Raw genomic sequence first — 18408 nt, 5'->3', positions numbered from 1 at the left:
AACAAGCACTGCAGAATTTCCTGCTAGGTTTTGATTTGCAAAGGAAAGAAAATGAAGACACTAAAAGAATGTGAGGTCAGCTTTCTGAAAAACATTCATCTGATTATACGTCTATCTCCAAAAGTTGAATCTTCTTTTGCATGGTATGCTGTCAACAAGACATCCTTTATACACTGCCCTGAAAAAAAAATGTAACCACCAAAAAAAAGGTCACACACTCTATTATTTCATTGGATTGCCTTTAGCTTTGATTACAGCACACATTTGCTGAAGATTTATTTCCATCCCGTGTTGCATTAATTTTTCACCAAGATCTTCATTGCTGATGGTGGAGTCTGACCACTGAGCAAAGCCTTCTCCAGCACAACCCAAAGATTCTCAATGGGGTTAAGGTCTGGACTCTGTGGAGGCCAATCCATATGTGAAAATGATGCTTCATGCTCCCTGAACCACTCTTTCACAGTTTGAGCCTGATGAATCCTGTCATTTTGGAATACGGCCGTGCCATCAGGGAAGAAAAATCCATTGGTGGAATAACCTGGTCATTCAGTATCTTCAGGTAGTCAGCTGACCTCATTCTTTGAGCACAGACTGTTGCTGAACCTAGACCTGACCAACTGCAGCAACCCCAGATCATAGACTGCCCCCACAGGCTTGGACAGTAGGCACTAGGCATGAACCAACCGCCTATGTGAACTTGAAGCATGCCTTGAAGACGTAAGGTCCTGGATGAGCAGAAACTTCTTACTGCTGAAGTCAGAGAAGATTGAAGTCATTGTTCTTGGACCTAAACATCTCAGAGAACCTTTCTTGAACAACATCACCGCCTCGGAAGACATCAGCTTGGCTGTCAGGAACCTGGGAGTTCTTTTTAATCATGACTTGTCCTTTCTCTCTCACCTCCTACAGGTCTCAAGGACGGCATTCTTTCATCTAGAATTAGACACATCTTGTCTCAGAGTGATGCTGAGAAACTAGTCCATGCTTGCCTTTCTTCTAGGCTGGACTACTGTAACTCTCTTTTATCTGGCTGTCTTTATAAGTCCATTAGGACTCTTCAGCTGGTTCAGAATGCTGCGGCTTGGGTACTGACTTGGACTGGGAGGCGAGAACACATCTAGCGTCTCTACTGTGGTTACCTATAAAATCTAGGATAGAGTTTAAAATTCTTCTTCTGACTTACAAAGCTCTTAATGGCATTGGGCCATCCTATCTTAAAGACTTAATCGTTCCGTATAATCCGTCTAGGTCTTTGCGTTCTCAACATGCAGGTCTGCTCATTGTACCTAGGGTCTCTAAAAGTAGTATGGGAGGTGGAGCCTTTAGTTATCAGGCTCCTCTTCTTTGGAATAACTTACCGGTTGAGGTCCGGGGAGCAGACACGGTCTCAACCTTTGAGAGTAGACTTAAAACTTTCCTTTTTGATAAAGCTTACAGTTAGAGCTGGATCAGGTCTGAACCAGCTCTTAGTCATGCTGCTATAGGTTTAGACTGCTGGGGGGAACTGACACACAGGGCTCTTGTTTCCCTCTCTCTATCTGTCAGTCTAATTTCTAGTCTTAGTGTCCTGTTATGAGGTGGCCCAGGCTCTGAGTTTGTCTTGTAGGCTCCTCTGGATCGGTGACGTGGACTGTCTGCTGCTGTGCTCCTGTCAGACTCCAGCTGGGATGGCCTGCTGGTTTCACCTCAACCGTCGCCACAACGCCAACTTTGGACTGTGTCTATGTCTGTGTGTGTGCATGAGTCTATCTCTCTCCCTTTCTGTGTGTGCCCCCCCTACTTCTCTCTCCTACTCTCTCCTCTCTATCTGTCTCTCTCTTACCACATCCCAGTCTCCTCAGATATCTGTCTAACATGAGTCTGGTTCTGTCCGAGGTTTCTGCCTGTTAAAGGGAAGTTTTTCCTTGCCATTGTAACTTGCTAAATGCTGCAAAGTCCTGTACTCATGGTGGATTTAGATAAGATAAGATAAAATAAGAGTCTTTATCTTAACTTGATGTTGGGTTTCTGCTAATAAAATCTTTACGGGTCTAGACCTGTTAATGTTTTTGTAAAGTGTCTCGAGATAACTCTTGTTGTGATTTGGCGCTATACAAATAAAGATTGATTGATTGATGGGTGATCACTTCATCTGTTCTTACCCTGATGGCCCATCACTCTGGAACAGGGTCAATCTGGACTTATCAGACCACATGATCTTCTTCTGTTGTTTCATAGTCCAATCTTTATGCTCCCTAGCAAATTGAAGACTCTTTTTCCAATTAGCCTCACTGATTACTGACTGACAGCGGCCGGACTCTGCCATCATCAATGCAAGATTTGGTAAAAATTAATGCAACACTAGATGGAAATAAATCAATGCCACAGCAAATGCGTGGTGTAATCAAATGTAAAAGCAGTTCAACAAAATATTAGAGTGGGTGGGTAAGTGAGTGGGTTGGTGGTGACTTTTTTTAACCAGGTAGTGTACTCCTGTCTCTAAAAGCCGAATCTTCTTTTGCATGGTATGCTGTCAAGACGTCCTTTATACTGTATGTAACGTGACTGAGAGATTCCTCCTGAGGTGGCCCAGACCCTTAACCACACTGAACCAGATTCTGGCTCCAGAAGTTTGGGCTCTGTAGATCCTGCTGCAGAAGAAGAAGAAGAAGAAGAAGAAGAAGAAGAAGAAGAAGAAGAAGAAGAAGAAGAGGGTGTTAAGAGGAGCTGGGAGCTGAAAAAAACTCTACAGCTTCAACATTTCTTAAAATAACTTTCAGTTCTTACTCAGTTCAGTAACTTGCTATTCAACATATTTTTCTGAGCTAATTTAAAGTGATGTTTTGTACGCATGTACAGTGCTGGGCCAAAGAAGGTATGGTCATCTGTAAAGCGTGCATTGAGACATTTTAACCACTAGAGGGCACCATATACTGTCCTGTCTGTAACAACAGTTGCTCTCTCATGCGTTGACTCAGTTGCTGGTGTTGCTGTTTAAGAACAGGTAAATCAGCTCTTATGGTGTTGGAGTTATTTTATGCACAGCAAAAAAGGAGCAGGAGAGATATGAGGACAGACTTTGTAAACACTGACCCTGCAGACACTGTCCTCCAGCTGCTGCAGCAGCCTGCGCTCTGTGACTGACTTCCACCAGACAAACTGCTGCCTGTTTTTATGCACATTTCTACCACTGACAGCTTTTGAGTGTTGTGTAGGTGTTTGAGAGATGTCTCATCATGTTTGCTGTTTTAGACTTAATGTGAATAACATCATCTGCTTCATCATCCTGTCAGCTGGTTGCCGTCATCTTTCTCAAACAGCGGCTGTTGTGCAAACTGTGCAAAGACTTTCAGTCACATGGTTTGATGTTTGTTCCTTTTTAGGCTAAAGCTAAACTGTAGTCCTACCTGTTTTAACTACAAGATTTCAACTTGGGAGGAGAAAAAATGTAGTGCGAGGTAGTTACAGCTCACTGAAGCAGACTTGCTTTGACTGCTTAGAAAAAGTGTTACACATTATTGAAAAGCCATCACCCTTTTTCCTTCAAATAAATTCCTTCAAGCTTTTCAGACTCCAGACTCTGTCGTGCCTCTCCATGACATGTTGCTGAGTGAGGGCATCACTGAAGAGGTTTTGGCTGCAGATTTTGAGTTCTAACCCAAAGAAAGAGCTCAAAGAACAGCACTTTGACAGGCTGGAGGCTTCTGCAAAGTGTGCAGTGTGATGTAAAATGACAAGAAACTGCTATAGTCTGAATAAAATGTTCCTCTTTGGGTTGAAGTTCCTCTTTAAGTTTCTCACAGGAGCTTTAACCCAACAAAACCTAACAGGACAGCGTATTATTTTACAGATTAAGAGCCGGGTTGTGTTTAGTAGTAGAAAATTGAAAAAAAAAAAAAAAAAAAAAAAGGAAGCTTTAAACTCTGAGGTTGTCTGTGAGGTTGCCCAGAGCATCAGTAATAACATTAAATCCTGCATAATGTGAAGTTTGAATTACAACATCTGCTGCTTTTTAAGAGACTAGTGTGAATGTAAGACTTCTGTGTCTTAGGTACAGAACTCAACTTTTTACAACTTCTGCTAAAAAAGTTAAACAGCCTTCAACAGTCAACTCCTTCAAGTCAACTCTGGTGCTACTTGCCAGGCTTTTTGTTCAGTTTTCCGCAATTTGATGTCAAAATCATCTTTACCCGTCCTACATCATTTAAAGTGAGTGTTGACTCACACGTGTTACAACCCTCTCTTAACTTAAGATCCTCTTTGACACTTCCTCTCTCACACCTCCTGGTTGTGTTCAGTTGATCTCTCAGAGCCTCAGAAAAGACAGAAGCTGATGCTAACGCACCTGGAACAAGGAAGAAATTGTGGCAGAGATGCTTGAATTGTGCAGCACGATGCCTCTGAGGTTGATTTTTATCCAACAACCAGGCGGAGAGTCACAGCTCAGGTCTTTAAAATGGTTTTTAAGCTCTACAAGCTAACCGACAGTTTCCTACCAGCAGTGAGTGGATACGCTGCCTGTGATGACTGGGGACAAAGAACAGATGCATCGTGAAGCAGGTATGGTTAATGTGCTCTGATGTCTTGCATGTTTTTTCTTTTTCAAGTTCTTTCCTTTACCTGTTTCTAAAATGTTCAGCTGTATTTTAATTAAGGCTGCCTGAATATGTCTGCTGTCAATAAACTGAGTTTTCACCTTAGATAACTTCACAGCTTCCAGCTAGGAGAGAGTACCACAGCAAACAAAAATCTGACCACATCCTGTTGAGAGTTCATACCTCTGTCAGCCCAAAAATAACCGTTAAAAAAAAATCAGTCATTGTTTTTTTCTTTATGTCTCAATACACCTATGCTACATCTTTGCTCTGGCTGATATTTTCTCCAACAGCACCAAATTTAAACAGTTTTCCAAGAATACAAGGGGTAGAGATACCTCTCACATCTGAAACAATGCGGTACTGATGCCCGGTACCTGGCAATCTGTGTTAGTACTCAACAGTACAAAATTGTTTATACTTTTGTGTGTGTTTATGTGGTAATAAATTTAACTGAATTTTAAAACCTCAAAGTTTTCCAATTCAATATTTATTTTTCAATAAATTTTGCAATGCTGTGTTCATGTCCAGTATGGAAAATCACCTACTCTTCCACTCCCTCACAGTCATAGGGATGTGTTTAGATACTAGAACATGGTACCGTTTGATTTTAGGTGAATCAGTACTACAGACAGAATTCGGTTGGTACCTAAAGAAATACCAAATTCAGTACCCATCCCTATAGGTGATTAAAACTGAATAGTCCTCTTTATACACTCCAAGATAAATGGGAAGTTTAGTTTAATTAAATAACTATTAATGTAAAAAAAAAAAGCAAAAAAAAAAAAAAAAAAAAAAACAGTAGGGGAGACCGGGTATGGTTGTAACATGGGGAGACTTGTAACGCCACCAATTCCACCAATCAGGGGCAAGATAGGAGTCATATGGTCATTTCATTATTTACCAACTTCCACTCTGATTACACATGGTGATTGTCAGGGCTGGAAACAGGAGCATGCAGATTCTGTAGGGAAAAAAACTGATTTTGAGGTATTAAAGTACATTTTTTTGACTATTAAGTTTTTATAATATTCCAGATAAAACCATTTGATTTAAATCAGAATAAATTTTAGTTTCTCAGGCTAAATGTGATGCATTTTCCCATGCTAATTTCAATCCACTATGCTAATACAGCTAGCTAAACACTGGATGACGGGGTGGGGATGGTTGTAACACATCTTTCAAAGTTATTACATCCTTTTGCACAACTAACAACATTTTCTTCATTTTAATAAAGTTACATAACACCCAGGCAGTGGAAAAGAAAGAGTGGCAGAGGTGTGCCTGCAAATGTTTGATTCAGATGATTGTTCTTTACACAGCTACGCTGCAGTGTATGAGCATAGATACTGTTAAGGATGAACTCTTGGGTCAAACAGGAAGTGAGTTATGGTCAGTCACAGAGAGAGACATTGTTCTGGATTGTTCGATTTCAATACATGTTTTTTGGAGGGGTGTGTGCTGTTTTTGCTTTTTTTGTCTGACTGTTTCAACTTACCCCAGCATGTGTTACAACCTACCCCGGTAGTGGAGAAGGTTGTAACAAAGGACCTCCATGTATCTGACATCACCTGGTGAGCTCTGTGATTTTTTTTTTGCAGAGGTTTGAATTGGTGCCATTTGTAGCAAACACATGTGGTAACTTTGCTTTGAAGTTTGAGAACTTTGACTCAAAAATACAGTGAGTTAGAGGTGCTGAAGCAAAAAGTGTTACAACCATACCCGGTCTCCCCTATTTTCTATCATATATTTGCTTCACTGTTTCTTTTGTTATATTGTTCAATAGAAGACACTCATGAATAGCATTTTATGGCAAAACTACCTCCATGCTAGGGCTTAGATATCAGGCATAAGGGTTAGTTTTTGAATTTCTTTTCCTTTTTCCTTTTTTTTTTTTTTTTTTTTCTTACAAACATGTTTTGTATCCCATTTCTTATCAAGCTCTGGTCTCATGTGTACTTGTTCTCATACTGGGCGTTACAGGGAAAGTGATGACTCAGTGTTAATTTATCCCTGCATAGTGACGTAGCATCAATGGGTGGATCTAGATGTATGCTTTCTGCCCATAGAGCAGCATGAGGAAGACTTCTTGGGCAGAAGAAAGTCCTGGTCTCTGGTCTGAGTGGGCGATGGTGAGCCCTCTTCATACTGGACCAGCCACAGCCTGAGTCACCTGATGGTAAGTCCACATTACAATCATTTCATCCCTCTGGAGGAACGCGGTGTGATGACGGTCGTAACAGAAGTTCTGTAGTAACATCAGGAGAATGAGTGTCTTTTCTTGAATAATCTGTTCCAAAGTGCCTCTTTCTGCATTTTCATTTAAAGATATTAAATTAATTTGGTGGTTGTGTTTTTACTTTTGACCTCAAAGCAACAAGTTATACCAACCATGTCTGCCACACCCAAGAACCCCTCTGAGATGGTGTCTTACTTTTCCTGTTGGTAGATGCCACTGCAAGTTTCTGCCATCTGCTTTTATTGCTTTACAGAAATCTGTGAGCTGATAAATATTAAAGAAAAACTGACCCCGAATGTGTGGGAATGACATTCATGAAAGTTAATTTTCTCCTGCTGCTATCCCAAAACTTAAAAAGAAGCTCAAGCTCTCTTACTCTTTGATCTCAGGAACTGGCACGATCCTCTGTAAGACATTAATTAGACTACAGTGAAAAATAATGATGATACTGAGTTGGTTATATTCACATTAATTAAACCAAGGAATCAACAAACAGCCAGATATGCCAAGGCAATTAAATCCATGCAAACTCTGTTTTTGTTCAACTTTGCCATTAATGACCATGCAAACTGAAAATCAATCTCTTGCAGAAAAACAAGAGGAAATGAGAAACTTTCAAAGTAGATGCCCTGAATGATTCATATTAAGGAAGTTGCATTAAGTTTCAGAAAACAAAGCTCACCCTACCATAACCTCTGATCATGTAAGACCACACTTCCTGGACCCAACCATTCGCTGTACATCTTCTCAACTTCCCATATTTTGTGGCTGTCTTCAGCAGTTTTGTCCAAGAATGTTTTTTTAAGTCCCTGTGAGGAGTTTCTGAGTAATCTTGAAAAAGTCCCCCTTCTTGACATATGCTTGATTGTAATCCACACTTTAAAATGAGATTATCAGCACCAATATTACAGGTTACAGGTTATTTTAAATGCTACTATTTAGCTTTTAGATAGGGTCCAGCAGGAACGGATCGATTTACGGCACGTCTAAGTCTCTATGACAACACCATGCCAGCTGACAAAGTGTTTTTCTCTGATAAGAATTAATCTTGTAGTGATGGTGGACACTGAAGCCTAACTGTCAGACAGAAAAAGGACAGAAGAGCAGAAGAAAGATAAACAGGAGAGTGATAGAGCACGAGCTAAAGACTAACATAGGAGCTAACCTGTTTGTGCTAATGTTGATTCCAACCCACAGTCAGCAGTTATTCTGCAGTGGTCTGTTCAAACTTGAGAGTCTATCAATAAAATGAAGAGTGAGGTTATGTTAGCTCTGATTGGTAGATGACTGGCAGGACATAACCAGGATTCACTAACGTTACACATTACAGACATGTCTTAGAGCACCTGGCTGTCAGGTGAGCTAAACATAAACAGCTACTAAACTACTTACAAACTTACAGTGTTTACTTGTCGTCATGTTAGCCTACAGATACGTCGGAGCACAGGGCTGCCGATAGCACTACATATAGCCGGCTGCTACAACATTTGCTTGATGTCACGTATCCCTACATAACTGTACTGAAAAATACCTTACCTCATCACGTTGTATCCAGTAAAAAGTTGTCTTGAACAAAGACATTTTTAATTCCAAAACAAATGCACACCTCACTAAAAGTAATTTACGACAGTGTGTGTAAGACCCCGGGCCAGAAGGTGGCGAGGCAGTCCAATTAAAGCAAATCCTCCTCATAGCATCTTTAAAAAAGTTCAAGATAAAACAGATTTATTATTGTTATCAAAAAAAGAAACACTTTCTTGCCAGTGTCAATGCTTGATCATTGAGGGATTAATGCAGAAACCTCTAGAACAATGAATCCAAAGCAAAAGAGCCAAAGAGCTCTCAGGGGCCCATGTTAAAATGCTTAAACGTATACATGTTTTCAGTCTGGTTCAAAATATGTTTGGGTGTTTGTTGCACTGTTTGTAGAACTTGTTTGTATTTTAAGATGTTAAATGAAAGAGTCGCATTGTGAAGTTTATGATGTAGCGGGATACAAGACATGGTCAGTTGGGGAAAATGATAAATATCAATTGGTGTAACCAATGTTTCCCCACAAAAATCTGTTATTGCACAAAGAAGATACAATGAATAAGATGCTATCAGTATGAAACATGAAATTCACAATGATTTTAAAACCAACTTACCTCAAAATTTGAGAGGAAACATTGATGTCAATAGCATACTGAGTTGCTTAGTATGCAGTAGATGCTAAATCACATACTATTGAGTTTAGAAATGCAATATTTTGTAACAACTTATTTCATCAGTACACTTGTATAATTTCTACGAATGTGAATATTTTAATTCTTGCAATGATTTTGCAGGTACACCATTTGACAGTTTAATGGGACTGATTCTTTAGTTGGTTAAAAAAGCTGAAATGTCAAAATACTATGATACTACCGGAAACGCAAACTACACATTTAAACAAACATTCAACATGTTTAAGCATATTTTTGTTACCAACCCTTAGTTGTCACTGTCCCTGGTGTTTGCCAGGAAGATAAAGGACTGAAAGTCACCTCTCGGTTTTTCTGGGTGAACAGAAAGTTCTGGATGAGTCAGCATTTTTAATACGGCGACCACCGTTTTTTCAGAAGCGGATGTGGGTGAAGTCACCGAGACAGCTTATGCTGGAGCTTATTGCACAGCCTGGTCCTGTTTAGGTTAATGTTGTATAACTGAATATATTACAACAAGCATTTTTAATGAGATCAGAATAAAAGGAAATTAATTGAGGTGTAAAACAAACTCATTGCTAAATATTGATTCTACTTATTGCTTCTTTACAGCAACAGACGTGTGCTAATACTAAAATGAAGAAGAGCCGCCTCCTCCTCTCCTTCCTGTGTGCTGTCCCGCTGTGTCTTCTCAATGTCTGGTCTGGAGGGTTTCAGACACACACAGCAGTCAGTCCCATCACCATCAGTAGCTGGAGCAATGGCGGCAGAAACGTGACCATCCTGCTTTGGTTCTGGCCCTTCGGCAGGTCCATGAGTCTGAAGGGAGACGTGTGCTGGGACCTGTACAGCATCCCTCGCTGCAGACTGGTGGATCAGCGCTCTTTGTTTCCTGAGGCGGACGTTGTAGTGTTCCACAACCGGGAGCTGGTGCAAGGCAGACAAAAGCTGCCTTTTAACCTCTCTCGTCCACAGGGACAGAGGTGGGCCTGGATGTCCCTGGAAGCTCCTGTTCCTGAGGGAAACCTGAGTCAGTTTGCTCATTTCTTTAACATGACGATCACCTACAGGAGGGACGCAGATGTCACTGTTCCCTATGGTGAGGTGCTACCAAAGGTGGATGAAGGAGTAGAGGATTTCCCCCAGAATAAGAGCGCCCTAGTGTGTTGGGTCATCAGCAACTACAGAAGTCAGCACAAGAGAAGCCAAGTCTACAGAAACCTGAGTGAAACTATTTCTGTGAAGGTCTACGGCCGCTGGACAAAGAAACACCTCACATCCAGAGCCCTCATACCCACAATCTCTCGCTGCTACTTCTATTTAGCGTTTGAGAACTCAGACAGTAAAGATTACATCACGGAGAAGCTGTGGAGGAACGCATACCAAGGCGGGGCGGTGCCCGTTGTCCTGGGACCAGGGGTGGACGATTACAAAGCTGTGGCTCCACCTAAATCTTTTATCCATGTAGATGAGTTTGCCTCAGTGAAAGAGTTAGGGGAGTATCTACAGCAGCTAGCAGAGGATAAGAAACGTTACAGGGAGTACTTCAGATGGAAACATGAGTGGAGAGTGAAGCTGTACACAGACTGGAGGGAGAGACTGTGTAGGATCTGCTCACAGTACGACAGTTTACCTTCACACAGAGTTTACCCCGACCTGGAGGCCTGGGTCAATGCCGTTAGCACTTAGCTAGCACAGTTCCTGTTTGTTTCTCACCGTTAGCTTGTAGCTGTGATCTCATTGTGTGTGCTCCTTGTAATTGTAAAGCTTTATCTATCATAAAAAAAACATATTTTAACAGTTATAGTTACAACAACAGATGAAATGAAGGTTTGCATTGAACAGTAACTTGAAGAAATTGATCTCTTTTCAGGAAGCTAACAGTAGGAAAATCATATATTGCCAAATAACAGAGTTTCAGGAGCCTGACCACACCTCAACCACACCTGGTACTTTCAAAAAATCAAACGTACCTTGCTCCCTTCCCTTCTTACTATCTTTCTTTCTTTACAAGCTCTCAAAAGGCATTCTGTCGACCAAGGGAGTAGCGTATCCCCAAGCTTTCCCAAACTAGTAGCAGTAAGAAGTTCAACTGCAAATTGAAATTCAATGTTTTTATTCAATTATGCATTCATCCTGTTGGTGGTGTGGTCTCTGCTGGTGAAGCAACAAGAAACAGCAGGACATTGAAGCACTTAATAACAAAAACTTAACCTCTATGTGAATTGGTACTGTTGTAATATATTCTCATATCCAAGGAAGATTTTAAAGTAGATACCGATTTGTAGTTTGCCAGGAAGGCTGTGGGTCAGTGGTTGAGTCATCTTCTCTCAATCCCAAAGTTTCCCTTGCAAGACAACGAACGCCAAGGGGTACAACCCAGTTTTATTGTTGGTGCTGTCGCACCTGGCGTAAAACTGCACATCGATTTGTGGAACACAAACTGAAATCAGGTGATGTGGGGACTCCTGAAAGGTGAAAGAAGAAAAAGAAGAACCAGCTCTGGTCTAGGGCTACATTCAGGGGTTGGGTCTAGCTAATTAAGCTATCTACTAATGTATCTAATTCTATCTACCAGTAATTGTTATTGGCTAAGGCTAAGGCTTACAGTAATCACATAAAATTAGCTAAGCTGATGCTTAAATACTTTTATGTTATGGCAGACCGCCAAAACAGCGATACTCTCAGTAAACATGAAAGGTAGATGAGAGGTATTTATTGATACATCACTATTTTCAATTTCATGCGGGAGTGGAACCAGTACAATAATATTCAACTCACAAAATATTCAATATTCAGAAGTACAAGTACAATTACGTTGAAGAATTTACTTAAGTAATATATATATACACTGTTGATGGACACATTTTATTATTCCTGCTTTTCTTATTGTCAACTTCTGTGTGTTTTTTAAATCACAACTCTGCCCAAACTTGAAAACTGACGGATAAAATATTGGGGGACACAAAGGATAACTCAGTTCTACTCATTATTCCATGGTGTTTTATTTTCCTTGATGATGTAAATGAGGAAAACAGGTTGAAACCTTTAAACAGAAAGAACATGAAACAAATCTAAAATTTAAAAAACAAAACACACATTTTTTTTTCCAGTTTCTGAAGATTAAATTTTAAATTTGTAACTTCAAGTCATAGGAATATTCACCAACTAATGAACAACTTGACTTAAAGTAACCATTAACTAGAAAGATTAAATAAAGTTTCCCCAAAATACCCAGCTTAAATCAAAATAAAATTTCCCCCACCCAGCTGGAATTCCTTTAGAGTCTATTAACAATGATGAGGCATCAGTCTCCTACCAGAAGTGTCTTCAGAGCTTATCCTGAGATGTGTTTTTTTTTTGTTCTTAGTAACTGATGGAAAATGAATTGGAGTAAAATAAAAAACGTAACTTAAATAAATATAATTAGTTTCATCCAGCCTTGGATTAATGTGTTTAATACAAAGTCAAAGTGGCAGACCAGCATCATAGGACTGAGCAGACCAGCAAATGTGTCCGTGGAGTTGACAAAACATTTAGCAAAACCGAGGAGCCTCCAAACTTCTTTAGTGTATTCAGTTAAACACCAGGATCAAGGTGCTTTCTCACCCTGCACTAACCCTGTCCTGTTGTTACAGCACACTTTACTAGCCCTGGCATACACACTGACAACACTGTGCCACTGGCTGAAGCACATGCTCTGTGACTTGACAGTGATTCATTTGCAGTGATTGATGTGAGATGAAACAACAGACTCATTTTATAACTAGATTATCTGATGTTTATCCTCTGTATATTAAATGATTTACAGTTATAAATATGTATAAAAGGCTTATCAAAAGCATTATACTTGAAGAATGTGAATAAACGCTGTCTTGATAACCCGTCCTTAGCATTTTAAGTTGTACAGTAAGAAGCAGCTTGACTCAAACTGTGCACTGACAAGTTTCACTTTTTATATGTTGTGAGCTGACTCATTTGAAACTAGTGTTTTGAAAAGAAAAGTATCCAGTGCTGCCATTGTTTAGTACTAACAAAGGTCTTGTTGCTAAAGACTGCAATACTTTGATGAAACATGGCCAACTCTAGTTGCTAGACGCCACCCTGTTGGCTGTGGCTGCCTTTTGCAGCAGCTCTCTCTTTTTTGTCTGTTTCTTGTAATTTTTTAAATCTCTTTTTCACAATCTTTGTATTTGGAGTGGATCATTACTTTATATGGTTCATTTGTTGGTCATGGACACCAAACTTTTTGTGGCTTCAGTGATATTTTTACTTCTTTTTTCTCCTGTGTTTGTCTGGAGATCCTACATGTAACCATGGCTGCATTGTTTACATGTGAACTCAGCTGTTAGCAGCCTGTAGCATGCCAATGCTAACTGGTGCAAGGCCTGATGTCTACCCACAAGGTGAGGAGAAGGAGGTGAGGATGACGTGCTGGTTCTCAGGTGTGAGCTAAGAAGTATCCACATGGACCTGTCCTTCCATCCATCATTATTGGGAACGTAAGATCTATCTCCAATAAGATGGATGAGCTAGCCGTGCTTACCCAGCAACAGAGGGAATACCAGAGGACAGAGTAGCATCATGCTAGTCACGGACATGGCTAATAGAGCTAACACTAGAGACCAACACCACATTGGAAGAGCTTCACCTGCTGTGAGCAGACAGGATCCAGGAGACAGAGACTGAACAGACTGCTGAAGAAGCTCAGTCCTGGACCCTGTGGAGGTGGAGGCTGGCTGAACTGGACAATGATGGACAAGCTGTCAGCATCTATTTTCTTATGGAGCTTTTTACACTTTCGATACACTTTCTTACTTTTGTTTTCTTGATTGCTGCTGTGACTTCAATTTTGTTGTACTTGTTACAATGACAATGAAGTTCTATTCTATTCTCTGTGCATATGAGAAAAAATATTTACCCCAACATCTGACAAAACTTTACATGTAAACTTACTGACAGGTCCTTATCTTGGGTACAGTGCATGTGTGGTTCAAACACATCTGGGTCTAAATTGGCTTGAATATCAGAGTGATGCGACATGAAAAGCACAAATGAAACAATACTTCAGTCTTTGGTGGTATACATTTACTGAAAAACACTTATATACACATATTGAAAGTTTAACTGTTCCTGAATGACTAATGGTTCAACTCATAAACCTCTAGATGTAGCTTATGTTTTAATAAATTATAACCTATCTGATTTACAATCTAGAGAGGGTTTGGTGTCAAACTGGCATGACTGAACTCTGAAACACTAGTAAATACTGCAGCAATGTTTCTCCCTGGATAACATTAACACAGATCAGCTGCAAACTGTTTAAAAGATCACAGACTACTATCATCTTAATGACACTTACAAACGTGCCAAAGTAAGACCAGATGAGAGACTTAATCCAGTGAGCGACCAAATTTCACTTTTAGTTGTTCAACATTTCATTTAGAGAAAAATCCTTCACAATAAAATCATAATCAGGTATTAAAGTACAACTTGGCTATTCATGTCTTCCACCAGGGTCATGGACAAAGTTCGGGAAAAAAAGTGTGCAATTAGCAGAGGACATTCAAATATCAACTTGTCTGTAACACCCCCCAAAATGTTTTTTTTTTCAATCTTACTATCCCAGTTAAAGCGTCAAATCATTGCGGGATATCTCATTGTCCTTTCAATAAATGCAGCACAAATTTACAAGAAAAAATACTTAATAAAAACAACTTTGTGCAAAATCCATGGAAATATGCACCCTGGAGAAGAGTTTAGATTTCCATTTCGAAAATACTTTGGATTAAAACTGTAGCTGCTCTGATTGATTAAAACATGTAAGTATTGCACAGATTTGGTGGTCGTATCATTAGACGTTACACTTCCTCATTCTGGGCACAGCTAACCTTCCCAAAATGTAGATTTAATTTAAACACGCACCCTAGGCTCTACAGACAAACTTCATTTTTTAAATCCTGGAGTGACCTGAAACAGCACTGTGGTTTTTTAAAACTGTTAAATCCTAAAAAGTTATTTTATCACACAACATCCAAGAACACGAAATTATGAATGAGGTGTTTTCAGTTTGAAATTCAGGTTGATGTTCAGATTCAGGTCACAAAGGAGAGTGTCGACCACAGCAGCTCCTTCAGTCAGTTTCTACAAGTTTGATCTTTGTCGCTTCTGCAGATCCAACAATGTGAAGAGTTGATGTTTGGGTTGTAGAGTCTCACTCTGGGAAGGTAACGTGGATAAGCATGCTTATCCGGTCAGGTGACTAACCAGTCCTGGGTGCAGGGCTTGTTTCAGGACGTCTGGTCGGTGAAGTGGGGCCATGTAGAGCGTGGGAGGAGGGGCGCTCGGGTAGCTGGGAGTGGAGTAGCCCTGACTGGGAATGGGAGATGAGGCCATTCCCAGTGGAGAGGGACTCTGCTCATAGTACTGACCGTCGCACTCCTCATCCAGGGGCAGAGCCAGGCGCTTCCCTTTCTGTCGTCTGTTGCAAAACCAAACGCGTACAACCTGTGGAGAGCAGCATCAGGAGTGAAAACCTGAGTCAAACTTCACTGTGAGACTGACTGAACCCCTCTGACTCATCATACTTACATCTCTCTCCAGACCCAGGTCGTCTGAGATGTGTGTGATCTCCTGGGTGTTGGGTTTGGGGCACTTGATGAAGTACGACTCCAGAGCAGATCGTACGGCCCCCTCCAGGCTGGTCCTCCTCTTCCTCTTTCTGGTGTCAACAAACACTCGCTCTATCTTGTACATCTGTGGAATCAGGAATATTGAGTGAGATTCCCATCAACACTATCCCCAACAGCCTAATCCAGACCACAAGGTGACATGTAGACTTCATAAGAGCAGAGGATCTGGATTCAGGGAAACTCAGCAGGAAGTCAGCGAGTCCTGAAAAGACCAACTGATCCCATGAAGCTCTGTGTTGGTCTGTTGTCTTGTAAAGATGTTAACAGATGTCAGAAGCTACATCTTACATCCTGGGGGTTTTCTGAAGTCTCTGCCTCGTTGAGCCATCTCTGGAGAAGGGGCTTCAGCTTGCACATGTTCTTGAAGCTCAGCTGCAGGGCCTCAAAGCGGCAAATGGTGGTCTGACTGAACATCTTACCTATTGCACATCACAAAAAGTCACATTAAGCATTGTTAAAAGGCCAAAGATGGTGGTATAACTCAACCAAAACCTGGTCTCTATCAGCTACAACACTTCCTGGATCTAACATGTGGGCCTAGTCCATGAAATCAACCTGCGTCAAGCTTACCATAGAGGTTACCAAGAGCAAGCCCAACATCAGCCTGAGTGAAACCCAGAGTGATGCGTTTATGTTTCAGCTCCTTGGCGAACTGCTCCAGTTCTTCAGTGGAAAGATTCTCCTACAGGAGCAAAACAGGGTCAGATTTAGAGATTAGGCACAGAGTTAGCAAGTATGTTGCCATCAAACTCAGATCCAGACCTAGTGGTGGTCTTACCTCCTCGGAGTCGCTGCAGCCGCCGCTGGAGGAGCCGCTGCTCCGCGCAGAAGAAGCCGGATTCTGCGCCTGGGACCCGGATTGGTTCTGAGTACTGTTCACGCTGAAAAACGCATTCCCTGAAAGACCATTGCTCGGGGGTGAGGGGGACATGGATGGAGACGAAGCGGAGGACGTTGAAGGGTTCTGATTGCTGCTTCCCGGTGGGGTGATGTGGGTGATCCCGGGCCAGAAGGACGGGTTCCAGGCTGGAGGGTAGAAGACTCCATGGGGCATGGCGGCTGAGGCCGGGTACTGCTGGACTTTCACCTCCGCTGGGTAGCCGTCATCGCTGCTGTCCTTCTCGGACTTGATGTCGGGGAGTTTGATCTGCTCCCGGGTCTCGGCGACAGGAGGACTCAGGTTTATGGGCTGGCTGGCTGCTGTTACGCCGGGTACCTGACCGGTGTACTCGGGCGCAGCAAAGGGGTACCAGTGCTTGGGTTGCACAAACTCTCCGGCCTGCAGGTCTGATCCCCTGTACTCGCTGGTGACGGGTGGAAAGGGAAAGAGGGTTTGCGCAGGGGCCGCTGGGATGCCTCCATAAGCGGTTTTGTTGTAAAGGAAGCTCGGGTCTGTTAGCATACCGTGAGGGAACTGAAAAGACGCCACGCCGCCCAGAGTGTCCTGACCCAGGCTCTGGTGCTCAGGGTTTGTCCGGCTGTAGTCATACGGCCGGGTTTGGCACTCGGGACTGTGGGGTCTCTCAGACATCCCCGTAGACTAACACGCACGAGAAGTAAAAAAGGTCAGATATGACTGACTTACGAGATGACCCACGTCAGGTTTATCCACCAAGAAACTGAAGTTGACAGCGAAGAAAGTTTCCTGTAAAATCACCAAAACTGTCCGAAAGAGGACTGCGTTACGCAGAAGCTGAGCTGCCGTGTTGGTGAAGAATAACCACCAGCACACTTCCGTCCTTACTCCATTCAGTCCTGTGTCCAACACCTCCACCACCAACCTCAACTTCAACCTCAAATGACCCCCTCCAGACGCGCTCCCACAGCTTTTCCCAATCACAGCTGCGGGTGTTGCACATCGCCCAGTCTCGCCGCCCATTGGCTGACGCAGACAATTGCGCACAGCTGATTGTGAATTTGTGAATGACCTTGATTCGCTCCTAAGTAGAGTGGGCTTGTTTAAAGTGTTTACACACACACACTTTAAGACATTTTATTGTTTTCACTCTGAGTGGAGTTAAATCATTCAACCATAATCTACAAAATTCAGAATGACATGAATATTCTAAGGGATGAAGTCACCTCATCATCATTTACATCTGAGAGGACACAGGTGACTCCTGTAGATCCATTTTGAAATAACTTGGTCACCTTATCCATGAATGATAATGTCAGATTTGTTAAAGTTTTTCACTTTAAATTGAAACTGCTTTGATATTTAAAATCTGTGTGTTTTAATTCATTTTGATAATGGACTTTATCTGGTAAACATCCCATCAGTGTAACACCAAATACCTGTGATTAAATTCATGAGCTCCAGCAGCCAGGCTACTTGAATTTGCAAGGAGGAAGTTGATTTATGGTTTGGAGATTATTGGCAGTTTTAGGAAGAAGATTTATGGTTTGTCATTGCTCTCAGAGGAAGAGCCTCTCTCTGTTTTGCATCTGAATGTTTCAGATTTAGTTTCTGGGTTACGTCAGAAGACTTAATTAATCAATGACGTGTTGTTTATGTATTAAAATGTCATTTTATGCAGAATTCAGTCCTATCATAATTAGACTTAGATTATTTTTGCCCTTTGCGGATACTGGATTAAACATCTCTAATCTCTGCCAAACCCTGACTTTAAGGCGTATTTTTCGACTTTTTCTCGTCAGTCTGGTTTCAGCAGAGAGGGAGCAGAGTTGAACGACCAGCAGCTTTCAGGTGAACCTCCCAT

General features: G+C 41.6%; 2 protein-coding genes across 2 annotated transcripts; one reads left to right on the top strand and one right to left on the bottom strand.

Annotated features, from left to right (window-relative positions):
• Positions 1–9632: 9632 nt before the first annotated feature.
• On the top strand, positions 9633–10685 carry fut7 (fucosyltransferase 7 (alpha (1,3) fucosyltransferase)). The gene has a single exon (XM_074690986.1). The coding sequence runs from the start codon at positions 9633–9635 to the stop codon at positions 10683–10685; it is 1053 nt and encodes a 350-aa protein (XP_074547087.1).
• Positions 10686–14037: 3352 nt separating this feature from the next.
• On the bottom strand, positions 14038–17514 carry pou5f3 (POU domain, class 5, transcription factor 3). The gene is made up of 5 exons (XM_074691051.1): positions 16467–17514; positions 16259–16370; positions 15977–16107; positions 15588–15752; positions 14038–15503 (listed from the first exon to the last, which is right to left on the bottom strand). Exons 1-5 carry the CDS (start codon positions 17217–17219, stop codon positions 15243–15245), a joined length of 1422 nt encoding a protein of 473 aa, XP_074547152.1. The 5' UTR covers positions 17220–17514; the 3' UTR covers positions 14038–15242.
• Positions 17515–18408: the final 894 nt, after the last annotated feature.

This window comes from Halichoeres trimaculatus, unplaced genomic scaffold (genome assembly GCF_033239565.1).
Source record: "Halichoeres trimaculatus isolate MK-OKI-2021-1 unplaced genomic scaffold, fHalTri1.1 fHalTri1_scaffold_16, whole genome shotgun sequence".
Taxonomy (NCBI): Eukaryota; Metazoa; Chordata; class Actinopteri; order Labriformes; family Labridae; genus Halichoeres; species Halichoeres trimaculatus.
Note: the sequence above shows the minus strand (reverse complement) of the source record. Positions and strands in the feature narration are given on the sequence as shown.